Source organism: Schistocerca piceifrons, chromosome 3 (genome assembly GCF_021461385.2).
Source record: "Schistocerca piceifrons isolate TAMUIC-IGC-003096 chromosome 3, iqSchPice1.1, whole genome shotgun sequence".
Taxonomy (NCBI): Eukaryota; Metazoa; Arthropoda; class Insecta; order Orthoptera; family Acrididae; genus Schistocerca; species Schistocerca piceifrons.
This window is the reverse complement of record NC_060140.1, coordinates 252,316,223-252,343,686: the sequence shown is the minus strand read 5'-3', so window position 1 is coordinate 252,343,686 and position 27,464 is coordinate 252,316,223. Positions and strand designations below refer to the sequence as shown.

Below are 27,464 nucleotides of genomic sequence, written 5' to 3'. Positions count from 1 at the left end.
AGGTATTTACACAGTATCTACCCATAAAAGAAGCTGTAACAGCAACTTGTATATTGGTAGGAAACTGTAGAGTAACTGTCAATCTCATTGTCAAAGTGTTCTCCAAAACACGAGGGGTGGCCATTAGTAATACAACTTCTTTCTTTTTTTAAAATCAGGTTAGTTTTATTCAGTATTCCAATACATCATATTATTCCCCATTCTTTTGGCTACAAAACCCTATTTTTCCACACAATCTCCACGTAATACAATGGCCTTACACCACTTTACTAGTAGGGCTTCTATGGTTCCACCCTACTAGTTGATGTCAGAGCCATCTTGTTGCATCAATAACTTCTACATCATCCACATACTGCTTCCCATGGAGTGCGTCCTTCATTGGCCCAAACATATGGAAGTCAGAAAGCGTGAGATACGCACTGTAGGGTGGATGAGAAAATGAAGTTTTGTAAGCTCCTCTCAGGTGCATAGACTTTTGTGAGGCCTTTCATTGTCATGGAGAAGTTCATTTGCATTTTTGTGCCAACAAACACTCTGAACTCATTTCTTCAATTTCCTGTGGGTAGTACAATTCACTTCAGAGTTGATTGTTGCACCATGTGGGAGAACATTAAACAGAATAACCTCTTCAGAGTTCCAGAAGACCGTCACCATGATTTTACTAGCTGGGGGTGCAGCTTTGAACATTTTCTTCAGAGAAGAGATGGTATGATGTCACTCCATGGGTTGCCTTTTTGTTCCTAGTTCGAAGTGATGATCCCATGTTTCATTACTTGTGGTAATGTTCGACACAAACTTGTCATGGTCAGGCTCATAACACACAAGCGACTCTGCATGGATGGTCCTTCACTGCTCTTTATGTCATCTGTTAGGCGGGGAGGGGCTCAACAGGCACACGCCTTTGGGTATCCCAATTGGTGGACAAATGTATCAGCAGTATCAACAGAGACCTCCAGTTGTAGAGTGAGGTGTTTGATTGTGATTCATTGATCACCTGAAATGAGTGTGTCCTCATGTCCCGACACTATAGGTTGGCATGGAGGAGATTGGACAAGTTTGCACGACCACATTGTGAATACAACAGACGCTTCAACCAATGACTCCCTGTGCTTTTGATCACTGCCAGATCTCTGTAGACATTCTGCAAGCACCTATGAATATCTGTGATGCTCAGGTTCTCTGCCAAAAGAAACTCAATACAGCTCTCTGCTTGGAATGCACCTCTATTACAGACACCACTTTGAAGGCTACGTATAGTGCCACTACCTATCAGAACTCCATGGAACTATAGGGGCTGAAGGGGGAATATTCAATAACGTCTCAGAAAAAATTCCACCTTCTTTCACCCAAAACCAGAAAAAAAAGAAGAAGAAGAAGTGTGGAATTACTTATTGAATACCCCTCATAGTTTAAGGCTAATAGATTTATCTGGGCACTGAGGATTCTTTGCATTTACATTTACATACATGTTGGACCTACCAGTGATTTGAGATTTCAAACTATTGAGCGTAGTGTACATTAAAATATCAGTATGGAACTTCTTATGGTAAAGATGACCCAAAACATTATTTATCTCAATAAATTTGAGAAACTTTTGCTGTTGTTAACAATGAATTAAATACAAAGTAAATACAGTTACCTACAAGTAAGAGTACTGTAATAATGATATAGCCTGATCAAACAGCACAAATATTGCTCACGTTCTTGTCTATTAAATGGAAACAGTGTGTGTATAAAACAACTGCCTGACTGTACAATGGGAAATCCAATACAAATCGACCAATAAATGGAAAATCGGAAAGTCAGTTATTAGATTATAACATGTAATGAACAACAGTATGGTTCAACATACATACACCAGTATTTTGAATGAAGAGTGTGAAGTGTCAAATGAGGTGATTAAATACACACATTCTTACTTAAGCAAGCTAAATTATGTGATAAATATTTTTCTAAAATAAAAATACAAAATGGAGAGCTAAGCTGCACAAGTTTCAAAAAAGAAAGTGTATGTAAGAAATAATGAATTAAGGAATTCTTAAAAAAAGAGTAGTAAATGTGATGGTAACTTTTGTAATGTGTACAGATAAATCAGTAGAGAAGGCGTATGTGATAACTGTCAAGTTTATTCCCGGAAACCTAATATTCATTAATTACAAGATCTAAAGAAAAGAAATATGATTATACATGCTTTGGTTGCTTGAGGAAATAACAAGAGGTTTGGTCTCAAGCGACCTTAAGTGCGGCTGCTGCTGCTGCTGCTGATGATGATGATGATGATGACAATGATGATGATGATGATAATAATAATAATAATAATAATAATAATAATAATAATAATAATAATAATAATTGGATGAATGTTAAAACTTATCTGAAGAACAATTTTTAATGTTATGAGGTGTCTATAATCAGTCAAGCAAGATGGCTTACACAACACCTTTCATCTCAGTGCAGGCACCTGTGGTACAGCATGTCAATTCTGTGGAATACCATGTTCCACTTATAATGACTTAGATCAATGGAAGATGTTTGTGGAAACTGGAGGCATCATTTAGGCAATTGTTAAGTGTGGAACATCCCACTCTGCGTGCTCTGGTTTTCCATATGTGCATACTTGGTGTAAAAGGTGTCAGCTCAGAACATCACAAGGGTGCAACAGCGACTGAGGGTCTCCACATGCTGTGGAGGGCTGGGTTAGGCTTTGACATTGTGGGTTAGTGGAGAAAAGGGCACAGGTGATAATGTGAATGCTAGAATAGCTTATGATTATAGAAGGGAACTGTCGTTCTGTAATGTCAAATCACTACAGCAATACATGTTATGCTTTGTTTGCGTGAGATCTGTATCACCCACAATCGGAAATAAAATTGTGTAGAGGAAACATTGTGATTATAATACAGAAGAGTTATCGCAAAACTGATTACATCATTTTAGTAGACTGAGTAGACCATAGCTATCTTTCTGCATCCACTCACTGCAAAAAGTGAAGTCTCACGTCAAGGTCTATTGCATAGCATGTGCACTACAGCGAATAACTTCACAGAACAGTGCCCACATATCAATTGGGCGACAGATTGTGCACGAAATGGAACATACCAAAACCAATTCATTTGTAAACTTCAAGCTAACAGTTATAAACATGTGAATGCACGTGCATATAATTGGTCCAGTTTTGTAACTGTGCACACATGTCAATACAACCAATTGTTGAAGTCTCAGGAAACATTTTTCTGTGTCCAATTTTGTTTTCTTGTTATTAGTTGCCTGTGATGAGCATTGTTTGAGTGGTGGGAAAACAACTAAAACAGGATAAGAATGCAGACAAAATGTGAGGGGAGGGGATACTGACAATGTATTATAAGATAGTGATTTTGTATTTGACAAAGAATCAGAGGGACATAGCTGGAATATAGAGAATGCAGAAATTTAGCATAGAGAAGCTAGAACTTTCAAATATTTTTACTGGCACTGCAAAATCAGAAGATATAGGTTATAGTGGAGTTGAGATCAATGATGGTCAGAAACCTGCACTGACAGGAGTAAATAAATAAAACAGCTGACACCTGGTATAAAGAACTATCTGACATGCACATTATTTATATACTAAACATGAATATTTGCATATTATTCTACTAGCAAATCAGATTATTTTAAATTACTACTTACATATGGCATATGAACATTTGTAGTTAAAATGATCGACAATGCAGTGAATATATTTGAGAGAAATTATGAAGGACTGATGTGGCACGTGCAACTAAAAATCTACTAGTGTACACAAAAATGAAGATAGGAAGGAATGATGAGGTAATTAGAGGTGGAGTACAAGTTCAGATTAGGAAAGGGTGGGAAAGGAAATCAGCCATGCTCCTTTAAAAGGGACCATCCCGGCAATTGACCTAAAAGATTTAGGAAAAGATGGAGATATGAATCATTGTCCTCCAGAATGTGAGACCAGTGTATTAACCACTATGCCACCTCCCTCAGTAGTAAGTATATGAGAAATATTAGTCTTCTTGGAAATTTCATTTCAAACTGATAATATATTTTCAAACAATGGACCAATTACAAGATTGCTGAGCAAAAAATCTACTATTTGAAAATATAGGATATAATTACCTTATGATTACATTTTGTCAAAAATTCATAGCTTGGACATCTCAAACAGTGTGGTCAGTAGTACAAGGTACAATCTACACTAAACTACACTGCCTGACAACAAAAGCGAAGCATCCAGAATAGGAGCAGCAAATGAAATGAGACTTTGCAGGTTGACATGGTATGTGATATTTCAGTGATTACAAAATAGAGTCAAATGAGTAAAAAAATTGGCAGTATGAGCCCACTTATCAGTATGACACTGCCTGGACACACAAACTGCTTCAGTTGTGAAGGGGGCTGAAAAGTTGTATTACTCTCTTGAAATAAACTGGCCTTGGTATGCAATATACTGGCACTAGGACAGAGTTTACATCTAAGCTGGTCTCACATTTACCTCTATGTGACTGCTCTGCCATTCACACTTACGTGCCTTGCAGAGGATTCATTGAATCGACCTTCCGACTATTTCTCAATTGTTCCACTCTAGAAAGGAGTGCAGGGAAATTTACACTTAAATATTTATGACCAAGCATTCATTTCTATTATTTTGTTACGATGATCATTCCGCCCCATGGAGAGGGGCATCACAAAATATTTTCACAATTGGAGGAGGAAGTTGTGACTGAAATTTCCTGAGAAGATCTCACTGGAAGAAAAAAATACCTTTGTTTCAATGATTGCCACCCCAACTCGTGTATCATATCATTACTCCCTCTTCCCTGTTTCACGATAATACCTTTCTTTGAACTTCTTCAGTGTTCTCTGCCTATCCTATTACACTGCACAGCAGTACTCCAGAACAGGATGGACAAGCATAGTGAAGTCACTTTATTAGATTTGTTGCACTTCTAAGTGTTCTGCCAATGAAACACAGCCCATATTCCTCATGTGATCATCCCAATCCAAATTGTTCACAACTGTAATCCCTAAGTATTTAGTCAAATTGATGGGGGAGGGGGGCGATGCGCGTGCGTGCGTCGTTTCTCAGCGTCTGTTTATATCAGCATGGGCCGCAGTCCCCTTCGGACCGGAGCATTCTTGCCGAATTTTCCTAATTGCAGGATCCCAAGCTGTACTGAGACGGTAACCACTGTCTCAATTAATTGAATTTTCATGCAGATGAATCTCAACCACTTCTTTTATCACCGAATCCCAAAATCTGCTGGTGTTGCATAACTTCTATGTTTCTTCAAATTCAATGGTATGCTTTTTGTTGATGCTGTGTTCCGCCACTGCGGACTTGTCAACCTGTCCAAGATGCACATTTCTTATATGTTCCGTATGGTGCTGTATAATGCAACATTGCGTCTGCCCTATGTATTGCATTCCACATTTGCGTCCAATTCTATAAACACCAGCTGTCATTAGTTCTACTGGGTCTTTGGTCGATCCGAGAATATCCTTGATTTTCTTTGCTGCGTGAAAGACGGTCTTCAGTTGGTGCTTCTTACGGATTCTTGCGATCTTCACCATTGGTGGTCCCGCATACGACAGGAACGCACAACCTCTTGTGTCGTCCTCTTCGGGTCTCTCTCCTCCTCTCTTCTTATTGTTCCTCAAAGTGCTTCCTATTAGTTTCTCACTGTAGCCGTTTCTTCTGAAGGTTTCCTTTAGATGTTGTAATTCACTCAGTAAGTTGTTCTTGTCGCAAATCGACCTCGCCCTGTGTACCATGGTGTTAAGTACAGAGCTGCGTTACGCTGGATGGTGACAGCTCCTAGCGTTGAGATTTAGGTCCGTATGTGTTTCCTTCCTATATACCCAATGTCCCAGAGTACCTTCTGCATTTCTAGTAACCAGGATGTCCAGGCTTCCATTTTCCTCTATCTCCATGGTAAATTTGAAGGATATGCAATCCACTGACACATTGCGACTAGAAGACGATGCCACTCGGCTGATAACCCATGAAGATTTCATAGCTGAAATATACTGAGAAAGCCTGCAATCACATATAGCCTTTAGATTTGTGTGATTTATTGTGTAACTGAAATCTAACGAACTCCTTTTAGTACTCATGTGTATGACCTCATACTTTTCAATATTTAGTCATCTGTCACTTCACACAATATAGGTATCTTGTCTGAATCCTTGCCTGAACAATTTAGCAATTGGTTTTGATCATCTGGATCTTCACTATATGATAAAAGAGAACACCATCTGCAGAAAGACCAAGAGGTCTGCTCAGGTTGCTTTCTAGATCATTTGCATAGATTAGGAACAGCAGAGTGCATATAACACTTCCCTGGAAAATTCCAAATATCACTTCTGTTTTAACCGATGATTTTCCATGAATTACTACAAACTGTGACTTTTGTGACAAGAAATCAGAAATCCAGTCGCGCAACTGAGACAATACTCCACAGGCACACAGTACAATTTGTAGCTGCTTGTTAGGAATGTTATCAAACACTTTCTGGAACTATAGAAAGCTGGGATCAGTTTCAGATCCTCTGTCAATAGTATTCTTACCTCGCATATAGAGAGCTGGTTGTAGTTCACAAAAATGATTTTTCTGAATCTGTGTCAGTGTGCAGTTTTATTCTAGGTAATTCATAACACATGACGAAAGAGAAATTCTTTCATCAGCTGCAATCTGGTACGGAAATAAATCCAATGGTGACAAGTGAAAATTTGTGCTGAACCAGGACTTGATCCCAGATGTCCAACTTATCGTGAGCAGTTATCTTGATCAGTTTGACTACGCAAGCACTCTTTCCATCCAATCCAAATTCCCATATATTGCACACTACATACATAGTGTCCTCTGCCTATTATTTTCATTGATTGCAGCTTCACCTGATTCCTACAAGAGCTCAAATGAAGAGGGTAACTGCACTGAAGCTATCACTATTTGCTGTCAAGGCAATTCAAATGTATGGTGTCTGTTCTTTCAGACATGTCTGAAATCGTAATGTTTGAACACAGTACTTGTGCCAAAATGCTACTGTGGATTGACATCAGTGATGAAGGTACGCAACTCAGCAGATTACTCCTTTTTCCTTTCTTGAATACTGGTATGACCTGTGCTACTGTCCAGTCTTCATGTACAGATCTTCTATTGAGCAAATGTATGACTGCTAAATATGGAGGCATTACACTCAGAAAGGAATCTAATTGGTGTACAATCTTGACCAGAAAGCTTGCCACTGTTATGGGATTTAAGTTGCTTCACAGCACCGAGGACCTCTGCTAAGACACTCATGTTGGCAGATATTCAGTTCAAATTCTGGAGTATTTACTTCAACCTCTTTGATGATTGAATTTCATGAACTGTGTTTAGTTACTCTGCTTTAGTGGCACTGTCATCAATAACATTATCCTGCTATCACGCAGTGTAGATACGGACTGCATCTTGCCACTGATGTACTTTACACACGACCAGAATCTCTCTGGATTTTCTGCGTAATTTCAAGACATAGTTTCACTGTGGAAATATTAAAAGCAATTCACATTGAAGTCCACACTTATTTTGAGCTTCTGTAAAACATTGCTAATCACTTATTAATTTATTTGGTACATCTCTCTCAATTTCTTTGAATTTAAGTCTCATCAGGTCTGCACTTACATAATTTGGAAGAAGTGGAGTCTCTCTTAGGAAGGCATCTAGCCAAATTTTATCTGGTTCTGCATGTTCTATTGGGGACAGCTCTGTGGAGATTTCTGACCGTGGGAGTACCCGAGCGTTATTCAGACAGTTCATACAGACACACACTAAGCATTGACAGGCAATGGTCTGTTGAAAAACCGATGCAACACTGTCACATAAGCAGTAAGATATAAGAATACAGGATGTCTGTGAGGTACCACTCTGCCATCTGAATTCCTTCAATCACTACCAGCCTTGACCTGAAGGCACACCCAATGGCTCCTCAAACAATAACAGAAGTAACATTGCTGTGCCTCTCCAAAATATAGGAAGAATGGGACCACCATTGAGGTCGTTACTTGCCAACAACAGTCTTTCAGCATAGTGCACAATCTTGATTCATTGCTGAACACAATGTGATGCCATTCATCAGCAGCCCATGCTTCCTGGTAATGGCAGCAATCCAAACGCACTGTGCTGTTAACACTAGCCTACAAAAGGTACACTCGTTCCCTTGACAGGCTGCTGCTAAATCTCCAAACAATTACATGGGATGACACAATGCTGCATGGAGAACATAATTTGCTCTTGGATGGCAACTGCACATGTGAAAGTATTACAATGTGCTTGGTACACAATGTGATGATACTCCCCTGTGGTGGTCAGATGTGGTTGACCAGCACCTTGGCAAGAGTATTCATGCCGCCCCCCCCCCCCCCCCCCCCATGTTCCCATGAAGTCCTACATTGGGCCCCTGTCACATCTTGACGACCCTCAAATCTGGATACTATACCATGTAGAGACATTCAATGAGGCCCCCTTTCAAAATCTGGCAAGTGTTGATAATTCTGTCTCTCACAATATATCTCTGGATCCTTCACTGTAATCTCTCAACATCTGACACCATTCACACCCCATATATACCCTACCAGACCAGGTGACAACACTAATGCACTCTGGTGGCCATTTTGTCACACACAATAGCAATTCTAATCATTTATATACCTGCCAATTTATGCAAGAGTATGGAGCTGTACTGACATCCACTCATGTTTTCTGATTGCTTCACTTCTTTTGTCAGGCATCGTATTTCAACAGTGTGTGCCAATTGTATTGGCTGAGAAGAGACCAATCTTTAGATGAATAATTATTTCTTTAGTGGTAATACATACAAAGCCAAAAGCATAAACAGGGCATCAATATATACAAGCTCAGTAATCCAGGTGCTTCTGTAATAAAATATGCTGTGTAGAAGGGGTGTTTGATGACATGGGGGCAGATGGGGAGTCATGCTGGAAGAGAAACCATACTCTGAAAACAAAATTTGTACACCACTTTAGAGGTTTTCAGTTCACTCTGGATTTATTGCTGCAACAGTGCACACAGAGTACATGAAAGGATAACATTTACAGATCAACAGCACAACTGGTTCTGAGGTACCAGATAGCTATGCTGAAACACCCACATTATTAACTGCACATCACGTTTCATGGGCAGTGTGTGGGCAAGCTTTATCCTATTGGAACAACACATCACCTTCGTGTTGCAAGAACAGCAAAAGAATTGGTCTAACAACATTCTGCACATACTGAGCACTTGTCAGCATCCAATACAGAAATATCAAAGGTGTATGATAGTTGTAGTTCATCACACCCCAGACCATAAGGCCTGGGGTGAGGTCAGTGCATCTAGGGTGAATCCACTCTATGAGACAGTGTTCACCAGGTCAACTTTGAACACACAAATGACCACCACCTGCATGCAGGTAGAATCTGCTTTCATCGCTAAAGACTATGGCGCTCCATTCCATTGTTCATGTGATACTCTAATGGCATCACTCGAGCCATGCAGGTCAATGCTGTGGCATGAGTGGAAGATGGGCTAGAGGTATGCATGCCCACAGTCCCACTGCTAATAACTGGTTCACAGCATTTCATTTCATGTAGACATGTCTGGGCTAGCAAGCCCTCTTATCTGTGCTGTGGTAGCTGTACGATCACACTGCGGATGTCCAGAAAATCCTCTATGGGTGTGAGAATGTTCACATGACCACTGATACCAGTATCATTGCACAACTAACACAGGACATCCAACTTGTGTGGCCATTCTCCCAAAGGACTATCCTGCCACTCTGAAGGGCACACTTTGATGCCTTTCAGACTCGCTTAGCTTGCTGTAAAGAGCACGAGTGCTCTCTGTATCATTGTTGCCTACTTGCTTCACACGTCTGCACACCACACAGCCATCTGGCTACGAGCATTCCCTATTAAAGGATTGACACAGATGGCACTCTGGCAGCTATACACTATGCTACCTGTTGGCTGATGACACTGAAACCAATACCAGTATATCTACCATCCCACATGTGGCATATGCCGCCACTGTATAAAAATTCTTTTTCCCAAATGTAACAACGTGTGTGTGTGTGTGTGTGTGAGTGTGTGTGTGCACCCCCCCCACTTTTTTTTTTATACACTTCACTATGTGAATGCATGAATTTGTCACATTTTGACAAACAATCTACAAAAGTGCACATTAAAAGTTTAAATCAACAGACCCCATCCGGTTAGAACAATAGCATACCTCAATTATTGAATTTGCAACTGACAATTAAAATAGAACTCGCAAATCTACATCAAGTAGATTACTCTCAAATTCCATGGTAGAGTATGGATGTGCTGCATTCTACATCCCACAAGCTGCCAAAATAATTGTGGACACTTTATTGTTTACTTAATCCAAATATCTTTCAACATGAAATCTTCAGTTCACATTACCACAGTGTAACTGCATTTATACTGTAAATTAATGAGTTTTGGAATCTGTCTAAGTCTAAACCACATTGCAAAGGCCAGTCTCTAACTTACTAATCAAAATTAACTTTATGGTACATACATACATGATTTAAGAGAATCTTTAACATATTTCATTGAACTTTAAATAGTACAACTGCCCAATTAACAAATGTAGAGTACAGAAGGTAACTGATCTACCTGCCAAAACATTTTTGTTTCAAGGAAAGCAAGAACAACTGTATGGTGGTAAGAATTCAAACCATTTTTTTTATTATTTTGTTAACTGTTGACAATGATTAACATTTTTGGTTTCAGCAACTGTTTGAGGGAACCAAATTTTGGAAAACAGAAAAGATGCATGTCTATGTTGAGTTGTCTAACGTGATCTAAGACCTATTCTTAAATAAGTTGCTAAGCACTTATAACGTTGATAAAAATTCCTTGCTTTCTTCACTAAAGAATCCAAGCATAGCACAAAGGTCCTTTTACTTTCTTTCAATCAAGTATATGACAGAAAGCATGCATGAAAATAGTTCTGCTCTCATAGAATGGAAAGGACTTCTCATTTCATAATAAACTCTCTCTTCCACCGTTGGAGGTCACTAGAGATTTTCTTGTAATGAATTACTCTTTCAATATTCTATTGTGATATACAGCTGTGTAGTCAGTCTGACAGTAAACCTCAACGTGCCTAGATATTTTCTTGAGGCACTGTCAAAACTGAAGCAGCTTTATCCTACCACATGCAAACTTTTGTGTAGGAGATTGTTCAAGGGAGTAATGGCAATACCTTCCACATTCAGCAGTTTAGAAATTTCCATGTCTCTCAACTGAGCAAAATGACAATCTAAGGCAGAGAAGCCGTGTCCAGAGATAAGAAACTTATGTTCTACAGCATCAAATGTTTCATTAGTGTAAAGATAAACACCCAAAAACAAATTCACTTAATTTTTAGTGACTGCACACATCTCACTCCACATACCAACTGTCACAATCTCCATGTTGTAAGAAGACAACTGGAGACTAACACATACTACCACGTTTTGGGTCTATACACGAGATGCTGCAGGTCTATAAATTTGGGGTCTATAAATGAGATGCTGCAGGTCTATACATTCCTGGTAGGGATCACTCCTGGCAGGGTGCTACCTATAAAACCAATTTTTATGGCCTTAAATGCTTGCTGTTGGTTTACTCATGATGAAGATGATGATGATGATGATGATGATGATGATGATGATGACAATGGGGATAGCTGTTGAAAGATCAAGAATTTTATTATAAATGATGCGGCTTGAGGATTTTAACAACTTTCTCCACTCCTCTGTGGGGCAATTCCAGTCCAGCTTTTGCAGTTTTGGCGAGTGATTTTTTCTCAAATTTTACATTTAGTCACTAATATTATACATATATCTAACTGCAGCCTTTGAAAGCAAAAGTCCAAAAAAGTACTTGCACAAAACAGTGTGGTAAAACTTGACTGTAATCTCAGTGTTGGGCTGTTTCATTGTGAAGGCTCGAAGCATACTGTTCACATTCATGTCTGGAGTTCAGTATTTTTTGGCTTACTACGCCCTGTTGTAACAGCTTTCTTCTCTAACCAAGACCTGTTGTAATAGCTTTCTTCTCTCACAATATTCCTGTCTTGAAGACACATCATATTTGAATGTTGAAATATCAGTTCACAACTGTGGTAATCTTTTTAATGCTTTATGGGAAATGTTTTTATACACCCTTTCAAATTTCCCTGTCGATTTAGGACAAAGCTTACAGTGTATTGACTGTGACTCTGATAATTATCCACTATGGCTACATCTTGCAATTGGCATAGTTAGCAGCAGTCTCCATCAAATAACTTCTCTGAAGGTTTTGGCCTCATTTAAAAAAAAATCTCCGAATGCTTCATCTTCATTCCCTCTAATTCTTTAGAACTATATTTGCACTTTACCTTAAACAAACAAACAGACAACAAATTACCAACATTTCATAAAGAAAATAACTTTTGTTCTTACAGGCTTATCTTTAAATAATGAACCACTACTTCCAAGATGTCTACAACAGTAAATTAACATGAAAGCTTCAAATGACACTTTAAAGACATGAAGGTAATAAAACTATTTAAATGTTGGCAAAAATAGTAATAGTAACTAATAATAATGACCATTAATGATGTTTGTTTTGCCATTTTTCTTTTGTTTACTTCAGCAGTGTAGAACTTCCACCAATCCTTATGCAGCAGCTACCTTTTTCACTTCTTCTTCCCATTTCATCCCACATTGAAAGCTTCAACATCCACTCACAAGGTGGCAGATATGTCATGGCACTTTGATCTCTTCAGTGTGCAGCTGTCTCTGGCCATAGCAGCAGCACCATTTGTTAATGTCACAAACCACTACAATGGACGAGTATCCTCTTTAATCGTACAGTTCTCCATTGGCATCAATGTGTACCTTACTATTGAGCAAAACATGCTAACTGCCCAATTTTGGAACTTTGATTTATTAGCTTCCTCACTCTACAAATATTTGTTTTAGAGGAGGAATCATCTTTCTTGGTATAAATTCAATACTGGAAAGTCCTGGATGAAACACAAATATGGAAGGAGCAAAGGTAACCACTCACTGTACAGCTGAGGCACTGGACAGTCAACAGGCAAATAAATGCAGATACCATTGCTAAGCTCTCAGTGTCCTACCTGACTTGGCACTACAAACAAGTAGCATGTGCAATTGTATGTGTCTGTTTTGTTAGGCTGTTAGCTCACAAAAAGAATATTGCCCGGAAGCTAAGGAACAAATAAGATTCAAAGCATTCCTGTCAGCTCCTCAATTATACAGTAAGTGGTTACCTTTAATCCCATTATTTCTTCACATACAACTTACCTTGTATGCAGATTCATACAACAACCACACTGGAAATATGATTTTCACTATGGATTCTGCTCCTAATTAATCATCCTGAGCAATATTTTAATAGCAGTTATTTCCCACTTTAGTAACAGTACTAACTATTTAGTACAAACAGCACATTTGCAGTATTTTGAAGAACAATGAGAAACATCAAAATCTGATGGATACTATATCAATTAAGGTACTGAAATTTCCTTGTAAAGACAGTCGGGTACTATTGAAATTCAGGTTCACAAATGCAAATGTTATTATCTTTTGCCTGTAATCTGCTTCAGAATACGCACCAATATAAACAAACCATTCGCACATGTTCAATGCATCCATCCTCTTATACAACAGTGCGAGTGGAGGAACCTGTTGAATACTGCTATCTCTGTGGAATTTTCAATTGAAAATACTTACTTGTCCCTCTCCATCTCTGGCATGAGATTTAACACAGTACATTGGGCAAACTGTGATCTACTGGTACTTCAATAAAATCAAACAATTTAAGTAAGTGCAGTAAATCCAAAAATGTTTATATTTTCATATTTCAGGACAAGTTCAGAATGCATTAGCATCTAATGTAAGTGCAAAATTTATTTTTACTACGTACACAGTAATAAAATATTGGAACTTCAATGTGTTTGAAAATAAAAAAATTTGCTTTGTCCACAAGTTATGCTATCAGTCTCATTAAATGCATAGAACCAACAATACGACAATTCTAAAAAAAAAATAATTAAAAGAAAATAATTTATTTTCACACATTAAACAGCTTTACACATCTCATTTCTCAAACTGCTGATTTAAAATATAATAAAGGTTTCTATATACAGTCACTTCAAACTCAAATAAATTAAGAAACTAAAATATGTTCAAAAAAATTCTGCAACAGAAACAGAAATATCGTCCAGTCTAAAATCACAGTTTTTGAAAAACATCATCAAATAAAGACCTCAAAAAGCAAATTAATTTGTGGTCCAACAAAACGCCCTTTGCTCCCAGTACTTTTAATTTCTGTTTTTTTTTAGTAAAATTATTAGCTTCCCTTTCTATGAAACCACTTCACCAAAAAATATCGTTTACCAATATCGGCATCAATGACTAAATAAAAATAAAGCAGAAGTCTTCAAAAAATAAAGAAAGCAACACAATGAAGATGTGTAATTGCCAAATACAACTTGATAATCAGAACTTTTAACATTGATTTTGTAACAAATCAATAATTTCTTTCAGTAGATGATACAAACTGTAGCATCACTGACAAGAAACTGAATACATTGATGGTATAAACAAATAACAACACACACATCATGCATTAAAATTTTCATGACATTATGGAACTGGCAGTCTAATGAAGGTTCCTGATTTCCAAACAAATTGGTAACACATCAGAACCTGGAATTTTGTACACTGATGAATGCACGAAGTGTTCAACATCGATGTCAACGTTCAAAAATATTGCTCCATAAAATTTATTTAACTTCATCTTGGTACATTTTCTAAGTCTTCTTGCCTTTGCCTCACATCTGGTACCCTTAACGTACGATCTTCTTCGATGTCATTTATTCTTGCTTGCAGCTGTGCAGCTACACCATTGGCAACCTCTGGAACATTTTGTGGATCCTGTGGAGCAGCATTGTCCTCAATGCCTCGTGCATCAGTCCCATCTTTGGGTGTGTCTACCTGATAAAGGATATTGTGACAGAGGGGGCACCTGTCTTGCACATACAACCATTTCCTCAGGCATACACCATGAAAAAAGTGATTGCAATGTGTAATTTTTGCACTTTTCATCTCTTGATAACAAATGGCACAGACATCATTTAACTCAACCAGCTGTTCTGGTGTGGCCTCAAGAAGTGAATTTATTTTATTTACTGCAGTGCGTCTTTTCTTGAACACGCTCCAGCCAGCTCGAGCTTCACACCAAATGTTGAAATACGCATGGACACACATCATTATGGCACGTATTGCACCACCAGATTCAAAAAACAAAATCCATGCTCCATTGAAAAACAGGAATATGCCAAAGCAGAATTCTACTGCATTTCCTGAAGCTCTAATATAATATACATAATCATCCAACTTCTCCCAGAACGTACTGCGGTATGCATCAATTAAGAAGAGAGAGTATATCAGGAGTGATACAACCACTTTTACTATCACTTCTATACTAAATGCTGAGACTGCAAACAGCCAAGTGCTGGTAGCATGCTGAGACCAAAGGTAAGTAAGGAGAGAAATTGGGAAAAGTATGAGGAAAGCACAGACTAACAATGCCCTAACATGTCTGTGCAGTGACGGATTGTGGGAAGCACTTAGAGACATTAACAACGGATTGACAATATTGTGTATAAAATGTAATAGGGCTGTAAATAAAAGACAGAAATTGCGACAAAGCCGAACAAATCTTTTCTCTGGGTCCAAACCAGTAAGTCCAGTTTGTAGCGCCAGTATGTAAAACAATATTGCAGAGACAGTGCCAATACTTCGATCATCATCTTCCTCTATTAAGAGGACCCACTGAAAGAAACAACCAATATAGTGACAAATGTAAGAAACAACACTTGCCATTCCAAGAACAGCCATCAATGTCTCGCAACCACTTATTAGAAGGCTCTTTGCCATCCCAAATAGTGCTCCTATTGCTGTAAGACTGCTTCCATCTTCTGCCAAGTGATCCACAAGCAAGATGCTGGCATGTTCCCAAACTCTGAGAATCCAGAACGTGCGAAGCACCGTAGGGACATTCAAACGGGTCCATTCAGTTTCTACAAGTGCTGAGAGCCCGTAATTATTTATGAAAGTCCTTGTGTTTTGGTATCCACTGAAAATTGTCTGAACAACTGCCAAAGCACTGTACCACAACACAAATTTCACTATTGCTAATGGAAGCAAGGCTGCAAAAACAGGTGCATGGTGTAGTACTGATGGTGGTAGTACTGGTAGCACTGCAAGGACCGATGGTGCCATAAAACTCACAGGTATGAGTTTTTGCACCAAACTGTACCTTGGACCTAGGTGCACATAAGTAAAAACAAAGGCTAGGAGACACTGTATGAAATAATTCTGAACTACTGCAAACCCGCAACCATTTGGATCAAACAGTTTGGTCAAGTTCAGAGAAAGAATATCTTCTAGGATGCTAGTATCACTTTCATCCACCATTGATGTTATAACAGTCTTCATTGTACTAACATTTGTCCAGTATGAGACAAATACAATTCCAACAGACATCAGGTACATATAAACAATCATCAGATGCTTCGTTCGCAGCATAAATACGCACATTGCTGCTATGATACCTGGAAAGAAAAGAAGAAAAAAGAAAGGTAATTAAAAACATTGTACCCATCACATGTATAACAAGAAGTTACTAACATATTCAACATTGTTATGAATTTCCGGTCTTCTGAAAAGTGATAAAACCCCTCCAATGACATTGGTGGTGAGGACAGACAATTAAACAAGTTACTATACTGATACATACACTCCCAATGATACCGTATGGTGAATGGCTGAGAGTACGTACAAACAACATAGACTGGCCAGGTAAATTGCTACTGCAATAGCATGACAGCAAAATTTAACAAACTGCAACTAACTTACTAAATTTGTTGCACATCTAAAAAATCACATAAAAATAGAACTGAGATATAAGGATTAATGATTCATATTTACATTCTGTGTCATTTTACTCTAGTGTTCCTTATGCACATGAAGTGTGCACCCTGCAAACCATTTAACATTTGTTTGAAAATACAAAATGTTCTTAAAATGAACTTTATCTAAACAATATTGCATTGTATAATGGTGAATCTATTTTAAGAGTAGTGATGTAGCATAATCATGAGCTTCATAACACTGAATTTTAGTTGGTCAATATCATCCACATTATTTCAAACAGTGTTTGAAACAGACAATACCCAAAGTACCTGCCACCACACACTGGAAAGTAGGTGTCTGCGTTATTTTGTCCATAAAGCAACAATAATTTATGTTTTACATGTTTTTGTGATGATTAATTATAAGTTTGAATTATAAGTTTGTCTGACGACTACACTCCATAAAATGTGTGTATTGTAACAAAAAATACGTTTTGACACCATTCAACAGCCAACATAAATAGATTATTTCTTCTTTTGTTTTTTTAACTAAAAGATCTGCATTATCAAACATTTGAATATTATGATAGATAAACAAAAATATTAAAGTCATATAGTCTCTCCTGCTACATCCTGTCTCTTACCACCAAGTTGGTGAACCCTGAAAACCTGAGAAACCTTGTGAAGGATTGGGTACCCTACCCCAGCAGGAAATGAGTCAGGGAAGACAAGAGCAGAATAAATGCTCCTCTGAAAGAAAAGGGTTGAATGTAGGGCCCTTGTCTTTTTACCTACTTGATCCTCTGCTACCTTCGCTACTTCATCCCTCAAAGCTACCCATTGTTCTTCTACTGCATTTCTTTCCCCCATTCCTGTCAACGGTTCCCTTGTTGACTTAAAGATTGGAATTAGTTGCCCTCCAAGAGATAAGATGGAAGCTTGAAGGAGAAATACGGAAGCAAAATTTTACATTATATTACTCTGCGAGAGGTGATTGACAATGAAATGGTGTTGGGTTCATGGTAACAAAAATATGTGCAAATCTATCCTTCCTTTCATGTCATGTAATGACATAATATGCATCCTCATGTAATATCACATTCTACTATGGAAATAATTGTGACGTATACTGTGTTGTGTGTAAGAACTAAAGATGTTAGTCCTTGCATAAGAAAAGCAAACATTACCTTTGCATTATATCTGATTTTTATCATCTCTGTTGAATGTAATGTTAATGACTATGGTTTTGCTTTTACTAAGATCCAGATGTGTGGAATTTGTAATTGTGAATATTACGTATTACAACTCAATAGCAAGAGCAAAAGTTGTATTCGAGGAAGAAAGAAATGAGTGCTCATCTCTGATAAATAATTACATGAAGCTCAATGTGAATATTACTCTAGCCATTCTAATTACTACAGAAAGTTTCAAGTACATTGTGTCAACATGGAATTGGGGAGACGCTGGGGGATGTGCAAATACACATGGCGACTTTTCAGTGGACTCCAGAGCATGCAACAAGAAATCTGCCATAGTTTAACATATTACCACACGAGAAAACACACACACACACACACACACACACACACACACACACACACACACACACACACACACACACACAAGCTTAGTTTCATTGGACATTTCAGTACACTGTTTGAAAAATAAGAATACATGCTAATCTTTTCTATAAAACCATAAAATACAATAAAAATAAAAATATATCAGAATAAAAGGAAGATTCCACAATATGACTTTTGGAACATGTACGCTCCAACAGAAGGGTCAGACGAGGATCTGGTTCATAAGTTTTACATCAATTGCATGAGGTCTGTGAAAAGTTACCTGCACAAGGTTCAAGAATAGTCTTGGGGGATTACAATCCAAAGTTTCAAAAAGAACCAACTTTTAATGCCCATTTTGGTAAGGAGAGCTTGCATGAGGAACCAAGTGCTAGTGGGCTGAGAGCTGCCCAGTTTGCACCTGCCAATGACCTTAAAGCAATAAGCATGTTTCCCCACAAAAAATATTCACAAAGGGACCTGGAAAATTCAGAAACAAGTGATACAAATCAAACTGACCACATATTGGTATCCAAAAGGTGGGCAAGCAACATTAAAATGTGCGCACATTTCAGGGAGCAAACTCAGACTCTGACCACTACCATGGAGCTGCAAAAATGAAGTGAAAGACTGCTAAGGCATATAAAGGGAAAACTAGGGGAATTCTCAAATGGTAAGTAGACAAACTGGAAGACAGAGTTACAGTATTTGGATATCAGAATAAATTGGAACTGAAACTACAGTTAATGGAGCACAGTATTGACATAGATAAGGAATGGGAATGTATTAAGAATATCATAACTGTGGCAAAGGGCATAACAGATGAATCCACAATGACTAGAAATGAGGAGTGATATGAGGAGGGATGTAGACAAGTGGTGCAACAGAATAAAAAGCAAGACTAAAATGCCTGCAATGAAATACGAGAATTAACCAGGCAATGTATAATGAAAAGAGGGCAGAGACAGCAAGGGTATGCACAAGAAATAAAAAGAAGAGCCTAAAAAAGAAATGTAAAGACATGAAAGAGCATTGTAATAGGAATGAGGTTACCAAGTTTTGTAAGAAGTTAAAGAAGGAACACAAGGAGACAGACTTAAAATAATAGGATGCAAGGATAAAGATGGAAACCTGATAACAAAAGAGGCAAGTGATAACAGATGGAGAGATTATGTTAAAGAAATGCTGGATGGTGATCACACTGAAAAGGAAGCAACCGATATACCATACAGTAGAACCAAAAATAGAAGAGCTTGCTTTTGCAGAATTACAGAAGGTGGTGAATTGTAAAAAAAAAAAAAAAATCACAAATCTCCATGAAATGACACAATAATTGCCGAGCTGTTAAAGAGAGGAGACATTACTTTACACAAACAGATACATAAACTTATCTGTTTAATCTGAAATTAAGGAAGAACTCCAGAAGAATGGACTATAGGTGTAATCGGACCCATACATAATAAAGGCTACAAGGCATGTTACTGCAGAGGGATCATTCTGTTGATCGTGGCATACAGGGTTTTATCTGGAATCCTATACAATAGTTTAGTCTCATATACGGAAGATATATTGCACGATTATCAGTGTGGCTTTAGGCCTAATAGATCAACTGTGGACCAAATATTTGTTCTGAGGCAAATACAAGAAAAAGTGTATCAAAATAATTGAAAATTCTACAATATCTACACAGACATTAAGCAGGTTTTTAATAGTCTAAACAGAGAAGAGATGTTAGAAGATACCAGACTGTTTATATACCATCCAAATATAATTCTGTTATTAACGCAACCTTGGCTGGTTCACAGGCAAGGTTGAGTGGGTGTGGAATTAAGTGATTGTTTCAATAGCAATAATGGTTTTAGGCAGGATGATGTTCTTCCCACAGTGTTTTTCAATTTGACCTTAGAAGCGATTGTATGAAAAATGCAAATATCTGCACAAATAGGTATAAGAACCACACAAATTGGCTGCATATGCTGATGACATTGCAGTTGCTAGTTGATGAAGAATGTCACTGGAAAGAGTAGTGGTGGAACTGAAAGAAGCTGCACAGCATAGGGAACTGGAAATTAATCAAATCTGAAACTAAATATACGAAATTCCATAGAACAGGGGAGAAGGGGGGGGGGGGGGGGGGGGAATAACTTGGATAACTTGCCAGCATAAGGTTTTAATTTTCACATGCGGAGGATTTTGAATACCTATGGACTAATATTCCCAAAGTAAATTCTATGTCCACTGAAATAAAAGCCCGCATTTTAAGTGGTAATAGGAGTTGTTATACATTTAAAAAGCTAATGACAATGAGTATGATAAACAGAGGACAAACTGACAGCTACAAATGGTTATATGTAGGTTATGATTAAGCCAGTGGTTACATATGGACGTGAAACATGGACCCTAACCAGCACTGATGAACAACAACTCAGAGTATCTGAATGAAAAATACTATGGAAAATTTATAGAGGGATCCAAAATAATGATGGTACCTGGAAAGCAAGACCAATTATGAGTTGGACCATCTCGTACAAAGAACTGATATTGTCGCAGAAGCATTCCACATTCAAGACATCTTGGAGCTGTGTAAAACAGTGGATCCTAGAATGAAGGAGGAAGATAAAGTTGCACATCTTATGAAGCTTCCCAACATGCTGATCAAGGTCTCCATCACCGTTAGAAGCTCCAGTCGATCACCTAGCCGCCACAGCCTGGGAAACTAAAGGGTGCGACCTTCCTTGGAGATGAGACTGCCGAAGAGATCACTACAAAAATGACAGGGAACTACGTTGATATCCTCATGGATGGCCGACCAGCCCAAGCTTTTGTGGACTCCGGAACAACATACTCAGTCATTTTGGAGAAGTACCATCGCCAGTTGCAGAAAACTATTCGTCGACAACAAAACATCTCTGCTATCGGTGGATAATGGTAAATATATAAAACCTACAGGAAGATGTGTCATTCATGTGGGTAGAAGTGGCCATACACAGCCCTTAGAATTCATCGTCTTACAAGAGTGTAGTCATGATGTCATTCTCGGATGGGACTTTTTGAAAGCTTCTCAGGCAATTATAGATTGCGGTCACTCTAAGATTATGCTAGATGAGATGAGATACTGTGGACAAGAAGATGCACATCTGAGTGTGTGGAGACTATGTGCGCTGGATGAAGTGATCATTCCTGCAGTCAGAGCTAGAAAGGTAAATGTCATGTGTCATGCCATGCATCAACCCACATAGTGGAATGTAAGAGAAGCACACCACTGAAGAATAACTTGGTCATCCCAGCCTCTGTCATCTTGTTTAAGAATGGATTCGGTGAATTGTGGATAGTTAACTGTTGCCAAGAACCACAGATCCTTCCAAGACGCATGTGCGTAGCAAATCCTGAGCCGTGAACTGTCGAACAGTTGGCGTCATAGAAACCTCCCATGCCGAGTCTGTGAGCGAAATTGGTGCTATCACTATGACACAAGATCTCTTAGCTCAACTATCACCAGATCTCACTAAGGAACAACAGAAGAAGCTACTTGCCATTCTTCAAAAGTTATTTGAATGCTTCAATCGACAAGAGAAGAGCAAATTAGACAAATCAACAGTGAAGCACCAGGTTAGCACTGGAGACGATCAACCAATAAGCCAGAGAGCATACTGTGTGTCAGCAACGGAATGTCGAATAATTTGTGACGAGGTAGAGAAAATGATGAAGAATGACATCATTCAGCCTTCGCAGAGCCCATGGTCGTCACCAGTGGTTCTCGTCAGATAGAAGAATGGCAGTTGGTGCTTTTGTGTTGATTAACGGAAGCTTAATAACATAACTAAAAAGGACGTTTACTCCCTTCCATGAACTGATGATACACTAGATTGTCTAAAGGGGGCTAAGTCTTTCTCAACCATGAACATGTACTCAGGATACTGGCAAATCGAAGTACATGAGTTTGATCATGAGAAAACTGCCTTCATCACCCCAGAGAGCCTGTATGAGTTTAAGGTAATGCCGTTTGGTTTATGTTATGCACCAGCAACTTTTGAACAGATTATGGATAATCTTCTAAGTCACCTGAAGTGGACGATGTGTCTTTGTTATTTATATGACATTATAGTGTTCTCAGACACATTTGATGAACACACAAAAAGACTGAGGACCATTCTTAAGTGTCTCCAACAAGCTGGACTGAAACTTAATCTAAGAAAGTGTCTCTTTGGAGCAAAAGAAATCAAAATACTTGGACACCTTTTGCCAAATGAAGGTGTGCAGCCAGAACCAGAAAAGGTGAGATCTATAGCGAAATTTCCTAGTGCTAAAAGTTTGATCAAAAACTTTAGTATCGAAGCCAGGCCACTCTAAGAGTTGTTAAAAGTAGATACTAAATTTGCTCAACAAGATTCTTTCAATGTGCTGCGAAAAGCTCTGATGACTGACCCTGTACTTGGTCTGTATGATGAGAGAGCACCTACAGAACTACACACAGATGCCAGTTGGTATGGGATCAGTGCTGTTTTGGTGCAAATTTTGGATGGAAAAGAGAAGGTTATAGCCTATGCTTCTAGGACACTTACAAGAGCCGAGAGAAACTACTCAACTACATAAAGATAATGTCTTACTGTGATCTGGGCCATGTGCAAATTTCAACAATATCTCTATGGAAGCCCATTCATAGTTGTTACAGACCATCATTCTTTGTTGTTTTACAGGTCTTAAGGATCCAACAGGACAACTCACCAGGTGGGCACTACATCTTCAAGAGTATGACAATACCATAGTGTACAAAAGTGGAAGAAAACACCAAGATGCTGACTGTTTCTCAAGAAACCCGGTGCAAGACCATCAAGACTTTGATGACGATAGCGACTGTCTCGCTGCACTCCAGGATCTCTCAGCTGAGCACAAGAAGAATGTCAAGATATCTCAAATTATGCTTGCCTTAAATCAGTCAGAGGATGTGAAAGGACAATTTAAGGTAGTTAATGGATTACTTTGCAAGAAAAACTTTGACCTGTTTGGAAAGAGATGGTCACCAATGATTCCTTAACACATGCACTTAGATGTTCTAGAAATTCCATGATGCATGTGTGGCCAGACATTTAGGATTTATTAAGACATATGACAGGATCCGCAGGAGATTCTTCTGGCCAGGTTTATTGAGGAGGGTCCATCACTATGTATCGCACTGTCAAGAATGCGAGAGGAAAAAGGCAGTTCCTCAGAAACCACCTGGCCAACTTGTACCAATTCCACTAGATGAAACACCTTTCCGGCATGCTGGGACTGACCTCCTCGGATGATTTTCAACGTCTGCTAGTGGCAATAGATGATTATTGTTTGCACTGATTATCTGACATGCTGTGCCATAACAAAAGCTGTGAAAACAGCTGATGCATTTGAGGTAGTCAAATTCATCGTGGAAGACATTGTATTAAAACATGGTGCCCCAAGGTCGTTAATTACAGATCGAGGGAAAGTTTTTCAATTGAATCTTGTGACAGAGATAAACCGTCAGTGCAACATTACTCATCACATGATGACTGCCTACCATCTGCAAACTAACGGATTTAATGAACACCTTAATAAGACCTTGGCCAACATGCTATCAATGTTGAGCAGAGCAACTGGGATGAAGTGCTATCTTTCATGATGTTTGACTACAACACCGCCAAACAAGACACCACACGATTTATGTCATTTTTCCTGGTGCATGGGTGTGAGGTGACTACGGCGATGGACACTGTGTTCCCGTTACATACTGATAACGTAGACGATGACATCGCCCAGGTGTTAACCAGAACTGAGGAAGCTCGGCAGTTAGCTTGACTCCACACGCTGTAGGCTCAAGAAAACAATCGCCGAAGGTATGACACGAGCCGCCACCGTTGTCTACCATCCTGGTGACCTTGTCTGGATCTCCACTCCTGTAGGGAAGGTTGGTCTCTCTGAGAAGCTCCTCAGGCACTACTTTGGACCTTATAAGGTCGTAACACAGTTGTCCAATATTACTTATGAAGTTGAAGATTATGACCCCGACACAAGACAACGAAAGATAAGAGATACAGTCCACGTGCTGCAAATGAAGCCCTATAAGCATCCTGCAACCCAGGGTAAATACGGAGTTCCAGTGACAGGCGACAAGCAGAAAGGTGATGAAGAGCATAGTGGCAAAGGAGGTTCTAATAAGATCACCGCCAGGGCAAATATCAGTCATCGGGAGTTGGAGTATGCACGACTGATGACTCGTTCCCGGACTAGGAGGATGCAACACCGCGACACTGTTCTCTTAAGGAGGGAGCAATGTCGCAGAAACAGCTGAGTAACAAAGTCACCGTGGTGTAGTGGGTATTATACTAGACTGTTGCATGGAGGGCCAGGAGTTCAAAACTCACCCAAACTTTAAAATTTTAATTTCTATATTCGGTTCAAGTACATTCTATAAGTATCCACAAATGTCAAGAATCATTGTACTGGTATGTACTGTAACTGTATATATACCATATGTGTTCTGGCCAAAGGCAGTTTGCTCCGCGCTCTTGTATGTGCAAGTGCTGAATAAACCTCCGTTAAGTGAAGTTAGTGTTTGCCATTCATGTAATTACACCTTCTTCTAAATGACAATATCATAAAGCTAATTAAAAGTAAAAGAATAGCCTGGCTGGGACATGTCCCGAGGCTAGAGGACACAAGAACTACAAAGTAAGTCTTTCAATGGAAACCAACAGGAAGAAGATTAAAAGGAAGACTATTTAAGCAGTGGTTAGACAATGTGGAAGAAAACCTCAAAGCCCAAGCAATCAGAGTATGGAGAAGGAACACAAATGACAGAACAAAGTGGAAGGAAATTGTTAAGGAGGCAAAGGTTGTGAAGCCACAATAATAATAATAATAATAATAACAATAACAATAACAATAATAATAATAATAATAATAAATCCCGTGGAGGCCCGGGAAAAGAATAGGCCTCCGGTATGTTCTGCCAGTCTTAAAAGGCGACGAAAAGAACAAACCACTAATAGGGCTAACCCCCCTTTTAGTGTGATTAGTTGGTTCAGGACAGAACTAATGAAGCCTCGGACAAGCGCCGTCATGGTCGGGGACGACGCTTGAACCCTATGTCCGCCCACAATGGTAACGACACTGCTAGCCAACTGGAAAATGATTTAAATCCAAATAGAGGTGTTTTGCAGGATATGCTTCCTGCAACCACCCTAGAAGGAAAACAAAGACAGAGGATGAGATGGTCAGATGAAGTTAATCGACACCTCATGTTCTGTTATTACCAAGCAACAAACCTAGGAACCAACACAACTGGATACAGATCACAATTATACACAACATTTATTACCAGATACCCAGAATTAAAATTTTTAACAGAACAACGACTAGCTGATCAGATCCGTGTAATAATCAGAAACAACAGGATACCCCAGTCAGAATTAGAAAACATCAAACAACAAGTACAACAAATACTGGAACAAAATAATGTGCAATCAGAAGAAGAAGAAAATACAGTAATGGACTCAAACATCCCAGAGCAAACAAACAAAGAACAACACGCACCAATTAAACAATCAGAGGAAAACGAAATCTTAAGGCAGCCACCAGAACAAGCACAAATAGAACACAAAGTGACACAGATATTAGATATAGAAGAAAAATTTCAGCTAACATATATAGAATACAAAGACACAAATACAGACATTAGACCATTCTTGCATAGACCACCAAATAACCCACAAGTCGAAACAACAATAAAAACTATCAACACAATCATACACAACAAAATAAATGAAAACACAACTATGGAAGAGTTACAACTACTGGTATATATAGGAGCACTCACTACACTAAATATACACACTAGGCAGAGATCAGAACCAACCAACACACAGAAGAAACCCACAAAACCAGCATGGCAACACAGGCTACAGATCAAAATAGAAAAACTGAGAAAAGACATCGGACAGCTAACACAATTTATAAGAAATGAAATCTCGGAAAAAAAACGAAAAAGGTTAGGTAAAATCTCACAACAAGAAGCGACAGAGCAATTAGACGAAAAGAAGCAGAAATTACAAGCATTCGCCACACGACTCAGAAGATACAAAAAAAGTGAAAATAGAAGGAAACAAAACCAAACATTCAACACAAACCAAAAGAAATTTTACCAGACAACAGATAACACACACATTGAAATAAACAATCCACCAAACATAACAGACATGGAACACTTCTGGAGCAACATATGGTCAAACCCGGTACAACATAACAGGCATGCACGGTGGATACAAGCAGAAACAGACACATACAAGATGATACCACAAATGCCTGTAGTGACAATTTTGCAACATGAAGTCACCCAAGCAATTAATTCTACTCTCAATTGGAAAACCCCTGGAAATGATAAAATAGCAAATTTCTGGTTAAAGAAGTTCACCTCAACACATTCACATCTAACTAAATTATTTAACAGAGGGAAACATTCCACGTGGGAAAAATATATCTAAAAAGAAAGATGATGAAACTTACCAAACAAAAGCGCTGGCAGGTCGATAGACACACAAACAAACACAAACATACACACAAAATTCTAGCTTTCGCAACCAATGGTTGCCTCGTCAGGAAAGAGGGAAGGAGAAGGAAAGACAAAAGGATATGGGTTTTAAGGGATTGGAATGACTCCTTACCCTCTCCCTTAAAACCCATATCCTTTTGTCTTTCCTTCTCCTTCCCTCTTTCCTGACGAGGCAACCATTGGTTGCGAAAGCTAGAATTTTGTGTGTATGTTTGTGTGTCTATCGACCTGCCAGCGCTTTTGTTTGGTAAGTTTCATCACCTTTCTTTTTAGATATAAATTATTTAACAGTTACATTGCAGACCCATACACATTCCCTGATACACTTACACATGGAATAACTTATCTGAAA

At 38.7% G+C, this 27,464-nt stretch overlaps 1 protein-coding gene across 1 annotated transcript in view; it reads right to left on the bottom strand.

The window, feature by feature from the left end:
- Positions 1-13,887: 13,887 nt before the first annotated feature.
- Positions 13,888-27,464, bottom strand: part of LOC124787812 (protein TRC8 homolog) — a 47,522-nt gene continuing 33,945 nt past the window's right edge. Inside the window, exon 2 of the mRNA XM_047254740.1 lies at positions 13,888-16,684. Within this exon, the coding sequence (XP_047110696.1) occupies positions 14,862-16,684 (1,823 nt within the window). The 3' untranslated portion in view covers positions 13,888-14,861. The remainder of the gene's footprint in view (positions 16,685-27,464) is intronic.